Source organism: Limanda limanda, chromosome 14 (assembly GCF_963576545.1).
Source record: "Limanda limanda chromosome 14, fLimLim1.1, whole genome shotgun sequence".
NCBI classification, from domain to species: Eukaryota; Metazoa; Chordata; class Actinopteri; order Pleuronectiformes; family Pleuronectidae; genus Limanda; species Limanda limanda.
Window position 1 is genome coordinate 5328656 of NC_083649.1, and position 21178 is coordinate 5349833.

Sequence of the window (21178 nt, forward strand, 5' to 3'; positions counted from 1 at the left end):
TGCACCTTATCTACCTATTTTATTGTATTTTATCTTGTGCTTCTGTCTTTTATTCTTTCTACCTCAATATTTTTAATTTTATTCTATTCTATTGTATTGTATTTTATTGTATTCAAATATACCGGCTGCTATGACAACTTAATTTCCCTTCGGGGATGAATAAAGTACTCTATCTATCTATCTATCTATCTATCTATCTATCTATCTATCTATCTATCTATCTATCTATCTATCTATCTATCTATCTATCTATCTATCTATCTATCTATCTATCTATCTATCTATCTATCTATCTATCTATCTATCTATCTATCTATCTATACGGACCAAGAGGCGAATCCAGGTTATGTTTAATTGTTCCCTTTTAATTGCATACTTTCTACTTTACCTGCGTCTTCGCTCGTCTCTGCTATAACTTCACACGACATACGATGAAGGAAAATCACGCTGCTGTGACAGTTAGCAACAGCTGCGAGATCGACCTCTGTTCTCGTCTCTACGAGAAGTTAAAAACGTTTTGGACCTGACGTCTGTGTTGTTTTTACTCCGCCCCAGTCAGACCAAGTCCATCTTCAGCGCCTACTGTTTCGATTGAGACACCCCTAGTGGTCGAAGTTATTGTACATTTAAGGGGACTGTTAAAAGTGCGTTGGCAGTACATTAAATATATATTCAAATGCTTGAGATACTGACAAACAAAAATGTGTACAAAGAATGTTAACTGTGTGTCTGAGTACCTCTCGCGAAGCTCCTGTTTGGGACAGTCCTGGTAGAACCTGATGAAGAACCTCTCAGCGTCCTCCCTCTCTCCGCTAGACACCGAACCCCCGTTCAACACCACTACAGACGGCAGCCTGCAGGCGGGAGCAGCGGTCAGAATTTCATTTAATTCCAAAGTCAGATGATAAGACATTAATGTGCAGTAAGGTATCCTTTCCACTCACTGTGCTAGGACAAGGCTGCGTCTCTCCTGCATTGTGTACGGCTGCAGTAGAGGAATCCCCATCACTTTGACTTCCTCCAGCTTAGGGAAGAACTTCAGCCTCTCGATGTCCTCCCACTCACTCAGCCCTGCATCACACAACACCACAGAGCTGTCACATCCGTTTGCAACCAGCACTGACAACTGCACATCTCCTCTGTTCGCCCTGTCACACCTGAGTAGTTGAGGTTGATGCTGCGCAGGTTGGGGAACAGGCGCTGCAGGGTTTCCTGAGAGTCGCCCACAGATTCCACGCTGTTGTTGGCCAGCACCAGCTTCGTCAGACACGGGTACATCGGACCGAACTTCCTCACTTCCGCCCAAGTCTGCAGCTGGTTGTCTGTGATCTGCAGCAGACGTAGCGACGGACAGGACGTCTGGGACTCGGAGACGGTGTTGTAGCCGTTCAGGCACAGGAAAAGCTCCTCCAGCCTGCAAGACGAGGCGCAGGGACATAGTTACAAATTGTACAATCTCCAATTTCCTGTACGTTTTCATATCAGAAAACTGAGAGTGATTCCATCAAAACCACAGTTACAGCGATTTCCAATGTTTCACTTACTCTGGTGTGTGTCGTGTGAGTGTGTGCACGGTGTCCCAGCTGACGTTTGTGTTGATCAGGACAAGATGTCGGACCCTGAAGAAGATCTCGGCCATGCTGGGCTCCAGCTCGGCGCCGCACAGAGGGTTCATGCTCAGGTTGAGGAAGTCCAGGTGGGGGGTGTTGGAGACAATGGTGCAGATCTGGCAACCGACGTTAATGAAAAACACAAACGAATATTAAATATGTACAAAAATGTAGATTTTAATTTAATCCGTTCACTTGTTTTTGCGTAATCCTGCTGACAAACAAATGAAAACATAACCTCTTGGCTGAGAGTAAAAGTTTCATGCAGCACAAACAAATAAGAACGTTAATAAGAGAAATCCTTTTCTAAGTCAAACTCCACCCATCAACATCTTCTCCTTTACCTCTCCCCAGTCATTGAGCTGATTGTGGGACAGGTCCAGCTCGACCACGTGAGCGCAGAACGCCGCGATGTCCGACTTGTCGCCGGCTTTACGGATTCCATAGGAGTTCAGAACCAGAATACTGGGCAGGAAGACGCGATCTGCAGACAGGAAACAGAACAACACAGAACGATGGTGATGTGGTGTGTCTGACGAGTGGTTTCAGATCTCATTAACACAGTGGGGGGGCATCGTCTTCTCACCCTTGACCGGAGATCCTGGAGGGGTGGACAGAACCACCACTCCCAGGCCCTGGCCAAAGGGGAAGTTGTCTGGGTTGTACTTCTCGCTGACGCCCTGGACGAAGGTGCGCACCTCCTCTTCATCAGAGGATGACTCCATGGTTCCAGCCCTGACTGAGAGTTTATACAAAAGAGAAAATCACAAGGTGTTTTATTTTCTTTCATTAATAGTTATTTATTGTGAAGTTCATGGTTAAAACTTTAAAATATCAACCCTCACTCACATCTCTTTGCCATAAGGGTTTGATGACACTTTTGTTTTTTAGTATACAGTATATATAACATGATCAGTTTCTCTGGTTTTACTGTTTATATGTACAGAGTACTTTACACTACTGGGCTAGGGGTTAGGGGGAGGACAGACACTGGAATAGACTGCTTGCATGTAAAGATGCAGATTTGAGAGTAATTTCCGCAGGTGTATAAAAATATCTGCCAGTATCAGAAAAAGTTTTATCAACACAATATTAACCACAATCAGATCAGTAAAGTAGTTATTTATTGTAAAACTGTAAAATATCAACACTCAGTCACATTTCTTTGCCATAAGGGTTTGATGACACCAACTGTTTTTTAATATACATTATGTATAACATGATCAGTTTCTCTGGTTTTACTGTTTATATGAACAGAATACTTTAAACTACTATCTGCCAATATCTCAGTATTGGAAAAAGTTTTATAAGCACAATATAAAACACAATCAGGTCAGTGTCAGTCACTTCAAAACGTTTCACTGAGGCCTTTTTTCTCCTGTTTGCTGCAAGTTTTCATGTTTTTCTGTGTGTGTGTGTGTGTGGGGGGGATTAAAGTGTCTAAAAATAAACCATCATAGAAAATAACCCACGAGACACAGAAGCAGAAACGTGAGAAGTGACTCTGCACTGACAAGAGCAGGTGCTTATCTGCCTGATGCACTCCTCAGTGAAGCTGCACCGCCTGTTCCTCCTGAAAGACAGATTCTCCAGAGCTGAAACAATCAGGCCACAAACTGAACACAACACTACACAACATTACATGAATGTTGTGTTCAGTTTGTGGCTCTGAGGCTTTTGGGAGGCGTTGGGAACCTGATCCCATTCTCTTACCAATAAGTATGAATAAAAAAGCCTGCTTGTCGAAAATGGACTCTGTACCCACGTATGATTCATGGTTTACAAGAGAGAGAATCAAACACGTTACACCTGGAGAGACTGAGATTATATAATGAAGATAGAGGAGGGAGTGACAAGATATGGGACCCACACTCAGATGTGTTAAGGTCGAGGACTAGTGTGTTATGTTATGTTTCGATGTGAAGCACCTTGCTGTGTATTATCCTTTTATATTTCTATGTTTCTATGTATATAAACCTTTAAACTTAAAGAATAACTGCTTTGTATTTCATTTGACTATGACTGTGGTTACTATTATTACCCAAGATGGGCTGTGTCTGTTTGTGTGTTTGTATTATTGCAAAAAAACAATAATAAAAAGAAAAAAATTAAAACAGCAACAAAAACTACGAAAAATACGAAAAATGATTGCAACATTAACTTATTTAACTTTGTATAATCAATCAATCTTTGAATTAAACTTAAATTTAGCTTTTCCAATTTCCGAATATGCTGCCTTCTTTGCTACAAACAATTTAAAGGATCAAATACATATACACTTACACGTTTACATTTCTTTCTCATTAGGATTTTATAACGGCATCTTGGGAATCACTGCCAATTATATATTGGCCAATCTGTATGATTTTATTCCGTAATATCGGTATCTCATCAGCCCCCAAGCGTCCTTATCGGTCAGGCCTTTTTTCTAATGTCGTGGCTGATTGGTTTCTATTGACACTGGTTGTCTGTTCTCACACGACACCCACGTGACCCGGACTCTCGACCCCTGATCAGCCCTATCAGTTTCAGACAAATGTGATCGGATCATCTTAAGCTCAGCCCACCTGAGGTGCTGCGTTTGCCAAACGTCCGAGCGTGGCGTCCGGAGTCTGATGTTTCTGTCAGGGACAGTTTCTCGTTACACAGATCTTCAGTCTCTTACCTCTGATGTAGCGGAGACCAAAGCAGAGCCCGTTTTCAGCAGCACGTCACATCACAGGCCTCCACCCCTGATGAGGGAACACACTGATGAGAACTTTGATGAAACAAGCAGAGGAGCATCAAAACTGAGGGTTGGGAAGCAGTGAAAACTCATTTCTGTTTGTGTGGATTTAGAATATCTTCAAATGCCCAGAGAGAAAGATCTCGAATCCACGACAAAAGCAGTGAAATCTGCATCATGAGGCGGACAAAGGAAAAGTCGAGCGACAGCCGGGTTCCTGACAAGGACGAGAAAAAGGACGAACACTGACAGTGGTGGATCTCTAAGGATCAGTCCGACTTCATCTTCTAACACGCTCTGATTAACATATGTCAGACTAAAGTGACGAAACCATCCAGTCAGCACATATAGTGTTACCTTCACCACCGTGACCTCTGATAACCTGTGAACTCTATAATAACTATATTCCTATAGCACCTTCCATAGGAGCTGTAACAAAGTGAAAGATCGAAAACTAGAATACAATTTTTACATTTCAAAAAAGTCCAATTCGTCCCATACATCTATTTCTTTTTACTTCCGGGTTCCTCACAAGGACAAGAAAACCACTGACGGCCGAGGATCAGTCTGACTTTCTATTTGTAAAAGCTGTTATTGACAAACCAATATTAGTCAACTTTATTTATTTAGCACTTTTTAAAAACAGAGTTTACAAAGTGCTTGGACAACAGAGCAAGAAAAGTAAATAGAAACTTGAACACTTAAAAGCAGTAAAAATAAGTGAACATGTCAGACGAGAGCAATGAAAACCATCAACCATAATGTTACCGTGTAACCACTGATAACAGTTGACCTTTACAAGAAAGTAACTATAAAACAACAACTCTATTTCTACAGCACCTTCAAAGCAACTGTAACAAGGGCTTCAAAAATAAGGACACATCAGATACTAGAATAAAAGCAAAATAACACATTTTAATATATGTTTTTTACAATTCAAAAGTCGAATCTTAAAACCTTTCCTCAATTCCTCACATTGTCATAACAGCTGCTCGCTACTGCCCCCTATGGTCTAGTGGCGAGAAAAGAAAATAAAACGCGTCCAAAGAGCTGCGGATTTCTGGGAAACAATACATTTTATTTACTGTTACATTGGTGCCGATTTTAATTGTGACCCCCCAGGACTCGTAGGGGATAAAAACGATCACAGTGGCTCTTCGTTACAATGCGATGTACAGCGAGGACACTTTAAATTCAGAGATCTTTCAAGGAGGTTCGTGGGATCACTGCTGACAGCAGGTTCGGGAAGGGGGGGGGGGTGTTTGTTTGTGTCCGAGGCCTGGATGCGTGAGGTCGCACGTGAGGGGAAAAAAACAACACAATAAACAACAAAGAGAAACGAGAACGGGCATTTATTCACATCAAAGAGGCCGAAGTGTCAAACGTGTGAAAAGAGCAACATTGTAGCGACTTGTCGGTTCGTCGCTGCAGATCAAAGAGGAAACGACGGTTTGTGACGATGTCAGGAACCGACTGTTTCCACCGACACGATCACAACTGACCACATGTTGCGATGAGTCACTGACGACATGTTTACAGACACTCACCTTCACAGGAGCCGCCTCCGCGATCTGTTCGGGGTTTGTTGTTCTTCTGTTAGTTGCCAAGTTAAGACACGCCTCCTCTTCCGGAAATGGCGTATTTTAAACGACTCTCCCCCCACCCCCCATTTCTTCTTACTGTACTTTTAATAAAAATAAAATAAAATAAAACAGACGCAGGATATAACTGAGGGCTCCAGTGCCAAATATACATTTAGCATTCATTTTGTTATTTTCTGAATGATAATAAAAAATTGTCCTAAAGATGTTGGAGATATTTCTGAATACAGGCAATAGAACATGACATCAAACAAGTCAATAAAGTTAATAATGATAATGAAAACTTGATTTACATAGCACTTGTCTAAGCACAAAGCAAGTCGATGAAGTTAATTAACTGTTGAATAAGTAGTATCATGAAAAAGAAGAAGCTAAAATAAATCAATTTAAATATTTTCTGGTAGAAGTACAGTAAAGAGACAAAGTTCCAACGACTCATTCAGTCTTCACTGCTATTTCTACTACCATATTTAATATTATTATTATTATTTCATTCTGTACATGTAACTTATTATTTTATCATTCAATCTTCTATTATTTATTTAATTATTGTATCTGTTTTACTTTTACGTTAGTACTTTTGTAAGTCCAAGGTTTTCCCCTCCTCTATTATGAATGTAATGCAAAAGTTTTAAAAGATCAAAGTAGGCCTACCTTATGCTGCCACCAGATGGCAGTCATAAACACCTCTTGACTCCATAAATAATATGTTTCTCAATCCTCCAGAGGGTCACAAGGTCAATCTGACGGTGTGTGATATGAGACATTGAAACTTATTTTCTGTGATGGCAAATAAAGTATGAGGAGATGGGGTTAATTGATATATTTCCAGATATCTGATGTGTTTTATTTAAGATCAATATACTCTTTGTGTTTAGTGAAATGCAGTTTTTGCATCGTATTGTAGTGTTTTTTTCCATGTTGCTCTTTGTTGCTGCACATTGAAAAGCAAGCTCACAGTCTAGGTAAGTGTTTGTGGTAAGATTCATTTTAAAAATGCTTTATTAGTGGAATGGATCTCTGTAAATGGCTGTTTCACTTGATCAGTTGAGTCGTCCCTGGCTTTGGCCACAGCTGTTAAAAGGGATGGGCGATTCATTGCATTTCAATGACTGCTTCCAACAATTATGAAAAAAAAGTAGTTAACATAAAACAATTATTAATTTCCAACATTTAAATTTGCAATGAACTCAGGATGAAGGGATGGTTGAGGGAGAGGAAGGATGAGAGACGAGATTAGGACTGGCTCCGGCGTTTGAAGAGAAAAAAGGGGAATATGTTCCTCTTCACTCTCCCTTCCCCGTCCTCCTTCTCCTCCTTCGCTCTCTTCAGTTGCTCTTTCTTTTCCAGCTTCTTCCACTCTGTCTTCTCCCTATTCTTCAGTTCTTTGCTCTTCGTCTCCCACTTCTTCTTTCTCTCCAGTTGCTCTTTCTTTTCCTGCTTCTTCTTCTCTTTCTTCGCCTTTTTCTCATTTTTGACCTTCACCTTGTCGGTCTCAAAGGTGAGATCCTGAAAAGACAAAAAGCAACATTTTCTTCCTCAAAGTCTAAACATGACAGAAACTTACAATCCATCTAATTCAAATCTAAAATGATCTGATGTAACGTACCTGAAGCTCAAGGCTCTTCAGTATCAGGGGTTTCACTTCCTCCTTTTCAGGAGTCAACCTCTCCTCTGTCTCCCTGGTCTGGTTTAACAGATCCTCTCTCTGCTGGAAGCTGGCCTCCTCTTCCAGGACGCTCAGCTTCTCCTCGTAGTTCTCCTGCCGAGCTCCAGATTTCAGCTTCCAGTCATTCACCACTCTCTGGTTCTCCAAGTGCTGGAGATACTGACTAGCGGTCGTGGAGATGTTCACGTACACTTTCCCGTCGGTCTTCAAATCTTCAAGCTCCTTGGTGACACAGTCACCTCTGGCGTGATACAGATGTGAGGCAGTGGAGTCCATCTGCTTCTTCAGCGTAGCGTTCTCCGCAGCCAGCTGCCTCCTCAGAGCAGCGTTCACTGCAGCTAGAACAGCGCTTTCTGCGGCCTGCCTTTTCAAAGCAGCTTTCTCGGCCTCACGCTCCTTTATAAATGCGTTCTCAGCAGCCATCTTCTTCAGTGCGGTGTTTTCTTTTGCCAGAGCTAACTTTTCAGCAGACAGCCGCCTCTTCAGATTATTGTTCACTTCAGACAGAGCAGCGTTTTCCACAGACAGAGCATTGTTTTGTGCAGTCTGCTTCTTCAGCGTTGTGTTTTCTTTTACCAGAACTGAGTTTTCAGCAATCAGCCGGCTCTTCAGATTACTCCTCACAGCAGCCAGGGCAGCGTTTTTTGCAGCCAGAGCAGCATTTTCCACAGACAGAGAAGAGTTTTGTGCAGCCAGAGCAGCGTTTTGTGTCGCCTGCTGCTTCAGAGCTGTGTTTTCTTTTGCCAGAGCTGAGTTTTCAACAGTTAGCTGCCTCTTCAGATTATTGTTCACTACAGCGAGGGCAGCCTTTTCTAAAACCAGCTCTTTCAGAGCAGCTTTCTCTGCCACATGCTCCTGGATAACTATGTTCCTAGCATTCAGGTTCTTTAGATCAGCGTATTGTGCCGCCTGCTCGTTCAGATCTATGTTTTCTATTGCCAGAGCTGAGTTTTCAGCACTCAGCTGCCTCTTCAGATTATTGTTCACTTCAGCCAGAGCAGTGTTTTCTGTCGCCTGCTCGTTCAATGCAGCCTCCGCAGCAGCCAGCTGCTCTTTCATTGCAGCCATTTCTGTTACCTGCTCTGCTGCCTGGCTCCTCAGTTTGGCATTTTCAGTTGCCTCCTCCTTTAGAGCAGCGATCTCAGCACCAAGCTCCTTGGTCTTCCTCTTTGATTCCAGGAGGGTTAGGCGGAGGGCCTCCAGCATATTGGTGACACTGCACCCCTTAAATTGGGCAGCATCATCAGAATGCATTTGTCCAGGTGACTGAAAGACACAAATATACACATAACATGTAAAACACAGTCCCATCCTAACTTCAGATATATTCAAAGAGACAGAGCTGAATGAATTTTAGACATTTACACACGTCTGATTTTAGAGTCTGTAAAACTACTGTAAGGTAAAAGAAATAAAAGATAACAATGTTTACACAGTTTGAGAAAACGTCCCAATTCTGAGAGGGAGAGAGACGGAACCTTTGCAAGACATAAAGATTCCTTTGATCTTTGACCGCTGACACTGTCACTGCAGGAGTGGAGTTGTTTGCTTGCGGCTCAGCATCAAAGGATTCATTGTCCATGTATGTCTGCGATACAGAACATCGTGTTTTAATGGCGTGTAATCAAACTTTGACGCCACGGTCACACGTGTAACGAAAAATCGATCTTTTAATAAGTCTGTATCTCCGTCTTGTTGTGATGACACTCATCTCAGTTTGAAGTTGATCTGATGAAAGCCCTGGTAAAAGTACCTCAAAGTAAAAATGTGGAATATGCACTATGACATTTTGCGACGCCCATTGAAAATTCCTCCAGAATACGTAAATTTCCACCACTTTCTAACTTTCTGCAAATTTTGGTAAGAATTTGAGCATGTTAATGCCCTCAAAAAGCCAATTCATTTGCCTGAATAATAACAATAATAATAATAATTCTTACAATTTCAATAGCGCATCACGTCTGTCAGTGCCTGTCAGTGCTCGGCCCCTTATAATTATGTTTTGAAGAGGTTTAAAACTTTAAACAGTTTAACCTAAAGTTTCTCCTTATTAAAACCAAACCTACTTCGTCTATTGAGCAGTTGATCGTCTTCATGTTGGATGAACGCAGGTGATACATTGTTGCAAAGTTGTTTTGAAGTATTTTTGCCGTGAGGCGCTGGGGGTTGTCTATCGCGGTTTAAAGGACTTTGTCATTGAGAAGATTGCTGTGTATCCGTCGTCTACTAATAGTTGATGAATCTGATTCTTCTGAGAAATGTTACTCCTTTATATTAAAGTCAATTGGCTTTGATATTAAATCCAGAGGTGTAAATGTGACATTGAAGGATCTAAGGACTGTGGTTTTTATTACGTGACCCGGACTGAAACATCAAAGCACAAACAGTTTGAAGAGATTTGAGTGATCTGAATTTCAATTGAATAGTATAAAAAACAGAAATACACCCAACATGGCTGATATCGCATTATCAGTTCAAGACTTTTTACACAATATTAAACAATAGAAAATAATTTCTCTATATAAATTAAACACACAATTTAACCTCATGTACACTTGAAATACAGTTCTGTCTCGACACATCTACTTCTATACCCCCAGAGAAACACTGTCTGACCAGATAATCAACTTGGATTTCATTAGTTTGGCCCCTAGCTCCACTGTGAGGAGCCTGGAGCCATGTTGGACCAGGATATGCCATTTGACCCACATATTAAAATTGAAAATTAGGGACATCCTGTCTCAGAAGGCTGCAGAGAAACTCATCCATGCATTTGTTACCTCTAGTCTGGATTACTGTAATTCTTTATTATCAGGATGTCACAGTAAATATGTGAAAAGCGTCCACTTGGTCCAACATGCATCATCCACTGAGCACTTCTCTCCTTACCTCTGTCTCTCAGCCCCAACATTCAACAGTTATTATTATAGAAACAGTTTTCCCACCCATCTCTCCTCTCCTTCACATTTTTTCCTCCTCACCCCAGCCATCCATCCATTGCTCCAATAATCAGCCCTGCATCTCAACCACTGGATCAATGAGGCATCCAGATTTGTAGACGATAGAAAGGTTAAAATAAAATAAAAAGTAGATTACAAAACTTTTACACTCAAATTTTTGGGTTTGATGCATGACTACAAATGTAAGAAAATCATGGTTCTCGATTAAGACCTTAACATTATCAAGGGACTGGTAGACAAGATAAACCAGTCTTTTCTGGGGGAGCTGCAAAAGGAAATTATGTCATCAGTGTTTCACATGCAGGAAGTCAGGGAAGACTCATACCTGACCTGAGACTCAGGCTAATCCTCATGTTGTTATTTCATAATTATGACATTAACGAGTCAAAGCAAATTCAGAGAGAAGTGCACATGAATGAATTGAACTGTGCTGACATGAATTTGATTTATGACCATATAATGACAATGAGTTTAAGTAAAGATGGTGTGATGAGTCAGGAAGAGTCCGGAAAGAATGACAAAGATGAGACAGGAAGAGAAGGCGTGGCCAAACACTGTCCTAATCCAGAATGATCCTGTGAGTCACCCAGACTAATCTACCACTGCCCTGCTGTCTGAGGGACGCAGGGAATAGAAACCAGGCCACAGACGGCCGAAAACAGATACTGGAGCATTTTAATTTAGCGCACACGATAAAATCTAAATTCCGTATTTGGCCTCTTCTGGATTATCATTGACATTATCATCATTGAAAACTGGGAGAACATATGACAATGGTGCTCATGAGGTCAGGCTGGCTGTGGAGACAAAGTGAGTGAATCCAGGGTTGTTGTTTATCTATTAATATTTTCATCAGCTATCAGGGGAAAACGAGTTTGATAAGGAACAAAAACTTAGATTTATGTTTATGTTAATTATTGAAAGCAACAATCTCAAAATGAGAAATTAACCATTTACTTTATTTATAGTTCATTTTTGTTTTCTAGCAGATTTTTAGACAAAATATACAATCAGCAGGTGACAGCTTGGGCTCAGGGAATTTGCTAAAGACATTTGCTCACATTCTTCAGTGATTTATGTTTTAACACAATGTGGATAGAAGAGAATAGTGAGGAAATGAGGAAGAGGAGAATAAGAGATGAGGACTGATGTCCAACAAAAGCTACACACAAGACAGGAACCAGGAATGTTGGGGTTCACAAACAGTGACACACATTAATTGTTAACCTCACTTTTTGTGCAACTATTTGCTTTGGATCAGAATTTTCCAGACATGCTTTACATTATATTTTACCTCTAAACATTCTTATATCAAGTTGATCATTTTGCATAAATTCTTGATTGACATTCGAACAGAAAACACAGGAGCATTTTCTCAAAGCTGAAAAGTGTAACTGTTACGAAACTCTGTCATTTATAATCCCATTAATTACCCCTGGTCATGTCTTTAAGTGGCTTAACCAGGTCAGGCAACAGTGACAGTTTGTATGTGCTGGAAAAAGACTACACACACACACACACACACACACACACACAAACAAACACACAAACACGTTCAATCTGAGGTCAGTGGACGGTCCGTTTCAGATATTTACTTATTTTACTTCCCAGGCCCAAAACTCAAAGACAGCATCACATAACCTTGTGTCTCTGCCCGACAGCGTCTGTCCTAAAACGCTGGAAGTTAAACTGGTGCGACCTCTGGATCGACGGGAGCCTCTGCTTCTACAAGGCCGAGAGCCGGCGTGAGCTGGAGCACCGCGTCAGCCTGAAGACGAGGTGTGTGGACGTGCGGTCTGGCCTGGAGTGTGGAGGTAGAGCACAGGAGCGATGAGGCCATTTTACATGAAGTCATCCTCATGGGACAAAACGCCAGGAGGACAGTTGAACCCTGACTTTAACCTACAATTCAACAGTTTAAGAAAATGACAATAAACCGTTACCTTATGTGAACTAGAGTCGCACTCGGTAGAGCACATAGCTCCACCCAAGGCCCAACAGGCCCCTTGAATTCAATCAAATTTCACACACTCATAGATATCAGTCCGCTAAATATGTTTGGTAATATTCATCAAGATTCCCTCGGAAATGGTGAAAATAACAATATTACAGAAAGTGATTAAAAAATCCTGGAGCCAATCATTTCTCTGGATCATTTCAAAAATTGTACGGGTTCTTTTCTGACCCCTATCGCCTTCTTCAACCAAATTTTCAGGGAAATCCATTGCATGATTTTAGCATAACCCTGTTCACAAACAAACAAAACAACTTACAAACTAACAAACAAATGGACAGGGGTGAAGAGATAACCTCATTGGTGGAGGTAACTACATATAAGGTCCTGCATGTTCTCAATTTCACCCGTTGTGCTTGTTGTACCAAACACTACTAAACCATTGGACAGGAAATGTTATATACCCAAAAGTCAACGTAAAATCTAGTTCCACTACAACAAGAAGTGAGGCAGTGAGGTCAATTACAGTTTATTGATTAGATCAAGAACAAAATATTGTAAAGGTGATGGTGATATGTTAATTTGTTAACTCTAAATAACTGCTTTACCTTGTCTGTATGCAGGTGTGACTCCTCCAGAGAGCAATCCCAGAGACAACCTCATCGTGGTTCAGCTCAGAGACGGATCAACGATCAACCTGTGTGCGAACAGCGAGGATGAGTCAATGTAGGTGATTTCACTTCCCTCAGGTCGGCTCTGCCTCTCTTTACCTCCGCTGATATACCTTCATCCGTTTGTCGTTTCTGTTTCAGAGCATGGAAACTGACTCTGCTTGAGACCAGGAGAAACCCGGTGAGTGACTCACGATCAACGGCTGTAGTCAACCAAAGAAAAGATTGGTCGACTGAAAAGCTGCGGCCATCTTGCTCTCTTGACAGGGTTTGAAGTCAGAGTCTGTGATGAAGCGATCGAGGGGTGGAGCTACGTTATCTTGGTCCCACTGATACATGTGCCTCGACCAATCACGTGTCAATCTCAAATGTCAGTGTAGCATCAAATACTTATTAAAACCATCAGAAACATGAACACCTGAACAAACATCAGTGTGTTGAGAACCAACTAAAATGACAGAAACCACCTTTGATTTACTTTTTGGAGTCCATCTGTAAGGAGGCGGGGCTTATGGCCTATACCGCAGCCAGCCATCAGGGGGCGAACTGGTGATTCAGGTTTTGGGAGCTGGCGTGTGGTTAACTTTATAAACAGTGGTTAGGGCTACTCGACTACTTGAAGTCAACGTTGGGTAAACTTCAAATAGAAAGGGATTAATCCTGAAAGTCGACCTTCTCTTTATGTATTGAATCAACGCTGACAGTCAGACTAAAGAGAGGGAGGCTTCTCTGAGAGGCTGAGACACGAACAGTGGTCCTTCTCAGTCAGTTTAAGAACATTGCTTTCTGCTCGTGCTGTAGGTTTTCACATACGACCCCTATGAAGACTCCTACCAGGCCATCCCGATCAACGGCTACCACACTGTCTACATCACGCCTGGAGCCGGACCAGGTATGTTGATGTGAAGACACATGTGAAGACACTAGTTAAAGTCGTCCAGTGCTTCGTTTGGCAGTGATTCCACTATAAACTGTTTTTTTGGGGGAGGATTATGCAATTCTATACTTAAGAACTATATTAACATTATAAGAAATAACAAGTGTAAAAATTATTTAAAAGTGTTAGTATTTTAATTTGTTCAGTGTCCCCTATTTCTAAACATTTATGAGGACACCACTGTACAATCTGCATCAAATATTATAATATGATGACCACCACAAGCTGTTGTTTGTTGTTTTTACCTGTTAAAGGGCCCATTTTTCTTAAAATTAATTTTCTGGGTTTTTACTATCCGTAATGACTTGAAGGGGCCAGTAGGTGGCCTCAAAGTATGAAAATAGTCACTCTTGACTTTTTCAATCAGTCCCATCTAAGAAATATCTTATTGAAACATATCGTTTCGTACTTCCTCCCCCGTATGATGTCATACGGGGTCGCACTCGTCTCTCAGCCACACCCAGTCGGTACCAGTCCAGCCTCCGAACCCACTACCCCCGCTTCCAGCTTGTTAGCTACCACAGGCTAAACACAACAAACAACACTGAAGAAACACTGCAACGTGGAGGGATGCAAGGAGGAGAATCTGTCCGTGCACATTCCTCCTAAAAACGATACTGTTCGAGACCAGCCGTTACGCTATATTTCTTCTGATTTGCTCACACTCCGTATTGAAACTCCGTACTGTAACTTGCGACGTTACTCCTACATTGGCCGACTGTTCTGCTAAAACTTGAACAAATATGAGGACGCTGTAACTTACCATTCAGAAACATCCTGTTGTAACCGACTGTTAAAATGTGGCTGGTTTCCTATATCTGTATCCAATGATAATGTGTCTTTCAGCTGTGTTTACAGTTTATTCATTCGCTTTATCTTCTTCTCTCAGGCACGCATCAGGTGGTCGTCCAGAGGGACCCGTTTGACGGAGTGGTGGAGAATCTGGCTCTGGGGATGCTGGCAGGAATGGCAGCAGGAGCAGCCATGAGATCTTTCCTTTGGATGCCCCTGTTTCTCTGCTGAGATGATACCAAATACTGACGTGGACCAGAAGTGATTCGCTCCACAGACTTCACCTGACCGCTGCGTCTTTTTCTTTTGTACCATGTTATCAAACCTGCAGAATCTATGGTTATGTTTTATTTCCTATGTGCAAAACTTGCATGTGGCACTTATTCTGAAGAGGATGGTGTGTACTTGTGTCTTTCTGCTTGTATATGTAGCATATTTCATCATTTACATTTTTGTATGTGACAGAATAGCGTTTCTGCGTTGTTTCCTAACAGTTAATGCAAGAGAATTGGCCGAAGTTAAGCTTAAGACCAGATGAAATAAACTTAATACGCTTAATACATTATGTTTTGTCTGGTGTTTCCTCCGAGGATGTGTTTTTATCCCATGAAATCCCATTAAGCAGCGTGGGATCATGGGAGTTGTTGTCTTCTCCACCATTGCCAGCAAAAAAACAGGAAGCGCCTCAGATACAAATCGCTTTTAGACATTTTAATCAGGAATTGTTGCAGTACATAATTCAGCCACAGTGATGAGACTTATTGAAAAATACCAGAATTTTCCTTTATTGCAACTTGTTCAATCAACCTTTAAGTCAGAGTCGATCTTTAATCATGAGTCAAACTTGGTTAGTGTCCGTCACGGAATGTGAAGCAGCTCCTGCAGCTCTGAACTTTAACTCGTGATAAAACTTCTCTCCTGTTGTTTCTTCTTCTTCTGCTTCCTTCCAGGGCCGGGTCTAGACAGGCATGTATGAGGGGGCAGCCACAAATCTTGAGGGGGCATTGTGCTTTATTATATTATTATTATTATAAATTGGGATTTAGTTTGAGGGGGCACAACATATATTTGAGGGGGCCAGGCCCCCTCTTGCCCCTGCCTAGACCCGGCCCTGCTTCCTTCTACTCTCAGTGTCGAACTCTTGTATAAAAAAGTCACACGCTCACAACCTTAAATTTCAGTCGTTGACATGACTGATGACGGTCGGTGAAATGCATCGTCCCATAGTTCCCCTCTGATGATGTCACTCCAGGGGTTCGGCCATCTTACAGGCACCTTTTTCCCACCAAATTCCAGATTTCACATTTGGCAACTTCACTCCAATTATCCCCCCGATGTGTTTTTCAGCTGAGTTTCGTCGTCTTTTACAAAAATAGTGATTAATTTCCGCCACTCATTCTAAATTCCCCTGGTCAGTTACTCCTCCTTAAGCGTGACTCCTCTGGGATTGTGTCCGTTCACCTTCACTCTGTCGCCGCCCAGCTTCCCCTCTGCTTGAAGCTTGCGGATCAGATCGTGGGGACCCTTCCCCATCAGCGCCGACGGGTGCCTGTAGGAGCCGCCCAGCCGGTCCCACAGCGTGAAGTACTGGCCGTAGTTGTAGTCGAAGAAGAGGTGGTGGTCGGTGTGGTGGGCCGAGCCGTTGATGACCTCCGTCAGGGCGCCGGGGACGCGGTAGTCGCCGTCGTGGATGGAGATGGTCCAGATGTTGACGAAGACGTAGAGGGCCAGGTAGAGCACCTTGTGCAGGGGGAAGAGGAAGGGGTAGATGTGGTAGGGGAGACCCTGCATGAAGCCGTCCACCGGGTGGAAAGCGTGGCTGGCGAAGGGAGAGGGGATCTTCCAGATGTGGTGAGGCTTGTGAAACAGCTGTGGGGATTAGACAGGAGAGAACTTATTAAACCAGGATTTCATATTTAAAAAGAGCATTCTGAAGACCCCTCCCCCTTTTCAACATATTAACATTATTTTACTGGAATGAAAAATGACATTTGTTCAATTTGTGAGAATTACTTTGCGATTATTATTGCTAATTATTGTTCTTCTGCACGAATAGAAAAGGGATCAGATGGCGACACTTATATTGTGGATTACAAAATTTGTTTAAAGCTATATTGGCCAATATGTATTGAAATATATCAAAAAATTGGAAATTATTCCTGAGATGTTATCAGGCCCTTTTACAATTAGGTTTGATTTTTGCAGTTTAACCATAAACTTTATCATAAATAACCAACCGAACATATAGAACTTTTATATTAATTTTAAATTATTTATATTTTTTACATAAAGCAATGAAAATATTAACATTAATAAACATCTATTCATTGTTTTATTCAGTAAAATATTTTCACATAAGCAAGAATTAACGCCGATGTGTCTGGGAAATCCTCATATCGATTTTTATCGTTCAACAGATAAATCAGTCAGGCTCTAATTCTTAGCTGATATTATCTTATTTATGTATTTTTCCATATTCTGCAGCGTAGAACAGAAATTGACTACAGTGATCAAACTTCTGTTAAAATTAAAACTCATTAAACAGCCCTTTATTAAGCTGCAGCTGATTAGTTATAATATAAAACCCACAGCCACCTTATAAATGAGCTTGTGATGGAGGAAGCGATGAATCCAGTAGATGCAGCCGTCGGTGAACAACAGGAAGGAGATCATACTGAGGAAGAGTCCGGTCCAACCTGAAAACACACAGACCAGCTCAGCACCAAGAATCTAGAGCCCGGAGACAAAACACACTGGAAACACAACGACCACAGAACAACTGGAAACCGGTGAAGTCTCACAGAACGTACCCAGCGGAGAATCGTGAACGCTATCGTACAGTTTGCTGTATCCTCGGACTTCAGCGAAAAACAAGGCCACGGTGGGAAGACTGATGACGGGAAGAGAGGTCATCGCATATTTGATCTCCCTCCGCACCTGATTCTGTAAAAGGAAACATTTTAAATACATGTTTAAATAAACAACCAAGTTGCCCACACTCTAAAATGCCATGTGATAATCAGAGCTATATCCTGATAGTTTTCTGGACTTTGCTTAAAATATAGTTGAATCTTTACACAAAACAAGTAAACAACAGTTTTTCTTGCATATATTTATTGCGTATAACTACTTTCTTGTGTCACTTTGTTTCTGTGAAGTACTTTGTGACAGGGGCTAAAAATAAACCCTACTAATGTTTATTCTTTTACTTTTTTAAGATTCACATTTCCAGAAAGAATGAGGTCACTTGAGGCATCAGCTGATTTCCTCCAAGCTGCTTTTAGAATTATCTAACAACATTTAACATCAACTCTCTGACATGACTGTTCACTTCCTGTGAGCAGAACCTCAGAGCTCAGTCTGAAATGATGTGTTAACTCCATTTGGAAGATGAATCACCCAGAATGAGGATAATTTATTGAATGTGACCATTAAGGCCATTAAGTGGATGTGGGGTCTTTAGGTAATTAATGTGGTGCCAGGCACTAATGACACAACACAGGGGTGAACACAGTAACACAACTGTAACATACACAATACAAACCTTGCCATTAATCCTAGTGTCTGAGACCATATGTGCAGGATAGTAAACTGCAGCTCTGCTCTTTCAGAAGGTCAAAGTTCAAGTTGAACAGAGCCAACGCTCAGGTTTCTCGCTGCATGAGGCTTCGTACCTGTAAGAACTGCGGGTGCTTCATCAGCGTGTGGTCGAAGATGAAGAAGTAGCTGATGGCTCCGAGGCCCAGGTACAGGACGGCGGCCCCGAGGTTGGTCAGCACCAGCAGGCTCACGATCTGCCGCAGGGCGCCGTCCTCAGACCACGACGCCGGGTACACGTACGGCGTGAGGACGTAGTGGTCGGCCACATTCAGCACAAGATCCATGGCTGAATCTGAAGAGGATAAAACACAGGGAGAGGCACCGTCTCGTCATTTTTGGCATTCATAAACAAGTAACTACTGGTTTGCATGATGTCCATTAATTGTATTTATTTCTAACTTATTTCCTAGAATAAACAATGCATCTATGAGTATAGTCAGAAAGCTGCAGAGGAAGAAAAGAGCTTCACTTTTATCTTTTTTAAAAACTACTTCCTGAGGTCACGACTGAAGCGTGACATGTATTCATTAATCTCCTGCTTTGACAAACAGTTTTTAATCCATTTTAATAGATTTTTTCGCTACAATTAACAAATATTTGATTATGCATCATCAAAGAAAATAACAGCTGCATTATACTGTGTTATAAATAATGTGTTGACTATTCTTACACCTGTTACAGAAGCTTTGCAGGGAGATTTTGTGTCTAGTGGTTTTATATCGTCTTCTAAGGTTTGTATAATAAGTAATTTATCACATGTTTAAACAGCAATCATATGCATGTTAATTAACTCTGTATTTACCTTAACCACAAACCTTTAGGGCATAAACCAATTTCCCTTATTTAACAATAACCGTCATATATGAAAACTGCACGAAAATAGACAAACAGACATGTTTAATAAGCAGAAAGCGAACGCAGCGTTATATGGTTACATAACATAATATCTGAGCTGCCCGGACGCTTAATATAACGTTATATCTATGAAGTTATATCTATATTTATATCAAATACAGTGTGAGAGGACTTTACCTTGTGTCTGCTGCTCGAATCCGGAACAACAGCAGAGGGACGTGCACTAAACTAAAGGTGACCGAGCAACCAATCAGCGACGAGCTCCCTGTTACATCACAACCGGGCCAGCCAATGAGCGCGAATGATCTCATCACGGCACGTCTGTTATAAAATCCCATTGGCCAATTGGAGGATCTGCTCATGGTGTTATAGAAACCATGAGAGTGGAGCTGCTGCCGCATCTGGAACAGAACTGACGCTGCACATCTGGACTCTGAACCCGCAGATCTGAATGTGAACTATAAGAAATACAATTTAACATGTTGCTTTTAATATCCAGCAGGGATTTAATCTAAAAAATATTATTAATTTATTAAGTTTGTAGAATACAAGGCCAATACGATATTAACTCACTGTATCAGGTACTGTCTTCATGAGAGGAAAGTGTTGTTATTGACACTAGCTAATTTATTATATCATAGATGACTACACACGCCCACAATGATTAAATATTACTTAATCTGCACTGATTCTTATCCTGCTCATTTTCACTGCCAGTGATCATAGATTAATGTTTAATTTTGCTTTATTCATTTATTCATTCTGCTTTTATTGTTTGGTTTCACACAGAAAATTAAAAACTACTTCGTCATGATTCTGAAACACTCATCCGGCCACAAGATGTCACCATTGCTCTGAGGTAGAAGAGAGGGATCAACCTCAATCTGAGACACACTGCAGAAACATACAGGAATATTAAATCAACACAATTATCTTTCTCACCTTTAATTGTGCTCTGACCGTAGGTGCCAAAAACTGAAAAATCATGTATATTTCATAAAAAACATGTCTTTTTCAGGGCCTGAGTACCAGGTTTGAAGTAAATTCTAGTATAAGGTAATATTAGTATCAGTAGAAGTGGTATACTACACTGTCTGGTGAATTATTGTGGTTATACTGTTCTGCAGGAAGTAATACGTTGAACAGATGCCGATGAGTATCACAGAGACGTTGGATTGTGAACATTTAATAAACAGCTGTTAAATGGAGGTGTTCTAAAGCCTTTCACAGGAAGTTTTTAGCATACATACATTAAATATTACAGACGTGATATAATATTATGCTGCGGGAATATTAAAGGAGTATAAATCTGAGGAGAGCTCATCATACTCATCACAGTTTCCCTCGTTTTTAACATGTACCAGACCTTATCAGGGGTTGAAATATAGAGTCACTCTCCTCATAATAATGTTACAGTATTAATTTCTAAAACATCTTTTCTAAGTCTGGTTGTTTTGACGCAACGTGCACGTCCTTTTCAAACCGAGTCACAGATGAGGACGTGCTGCAGATCTATTGTTAACCTTCAGGTCGATGAAAAATAGCTCAGATGCTGCTGAATAACATGTTTCTATAAAAAGTCTTCATTCTCTTATAATTATTTTTGTTTTTCTATTCTGCAAGAGTCAAGATCAACAACAGCAACAGTCTGAGGTCAAAGTGTTTTCCATGCATTGACTCATAGAGTTGTGTACAAGTCAAACTTATGAAAGTTGCTGCATGAATTAATTGACTGTTATTCACAACTCTGTGTTTTACAACCCTAGTTTTTTTTGGATGTGAACGACCCTCATCCAATAATGTC

The 21178-nt window shown here is 41.2% G+C and overlaps 3 protein-coding genes across 3 annotated transcripts in view; 1 reads left to right on the plus strand and 2 right to left on the minus strand.

Moving 5' to 3' along the window:
* The window catches only part of tecta (tectorin alpha), a 36382-nt gene extending 30439 nt beyond the window's left edge, over positions 1-5943 (minus strand). The window contains exons 1-8 of the mRNA XM_061086322.1: positions 5883-5943; positions 4178-4342; positions 2197-2345; positions 1955-2094; positions 1545-1726; positions 1158-1414; positions 945-1071; positions 738-854 (exon numbers count right to left, since the gene is read on the minus strand). Coding sequence (XP_060942305.1) covers positions 738-854; positions 945-1071; positions 1158-1414; positions 1545-1726; positions 1955-2094; positions 2197-2335 — 962 coding nt within the window. The 5' untranslated portion in view covers positions 2336-2345; positions 4178-4342; positions 5883-5943. The remainder of the gene's footprint in view (positions 1-737; positions 855-944; positions 1072-1157; positions 1415-1544; positions 1727-1954; positions 2095-2196; positions 2346-4177; positions 4343-5882) is intronic.
* A 5395-nt stretch (positions 5944-11338) lies between these two features.
* On the plus strand, positions 11339-15150 carry plekhb1 (pleckstrin homology domain containing B1). Its single transcript, XM_061086638.1, has 6 exons — positions 11339-11375; positions 12227-12379; positions 13143-13245; positions 13332-13371; positions 13992-14082; positions 15017-15150. The coding sequence occupies exons 1-6, from the start codon at positions 11339-11341 to the stop codon at positions 15148-15150; spliced, it is 558 nt and encodes a 185-aa protein (XP_060942621.1).
* Positions 15151-15615: 465 nt separating this feature from the next.
* LOC133019115 (lathosterol oxidase-like) lies at positions 15616-19608 on the minus strand. Its single transcript, XM_061085478.1, has 5 exons — positions 19552-19608; positions 18594-18811; positions 17730-17862; positions 17515-17615; positions 15616-16788 (listed from the first exon to the last, which is right to left on the minus strand). Exons 2-5 carry the CDS (start codon positions 18801-18803, stop codon positions 16336-16338), a joined length of 897 nt encoding a protein of 298 aa, XP_060941461.1. The 5' UTR covers positions 18804-18811; positions 19552-19608; the 3' UTR covers positions 15616-16335.
* Positions 19609-21178: the final 1570 nt, after the last annotated feature.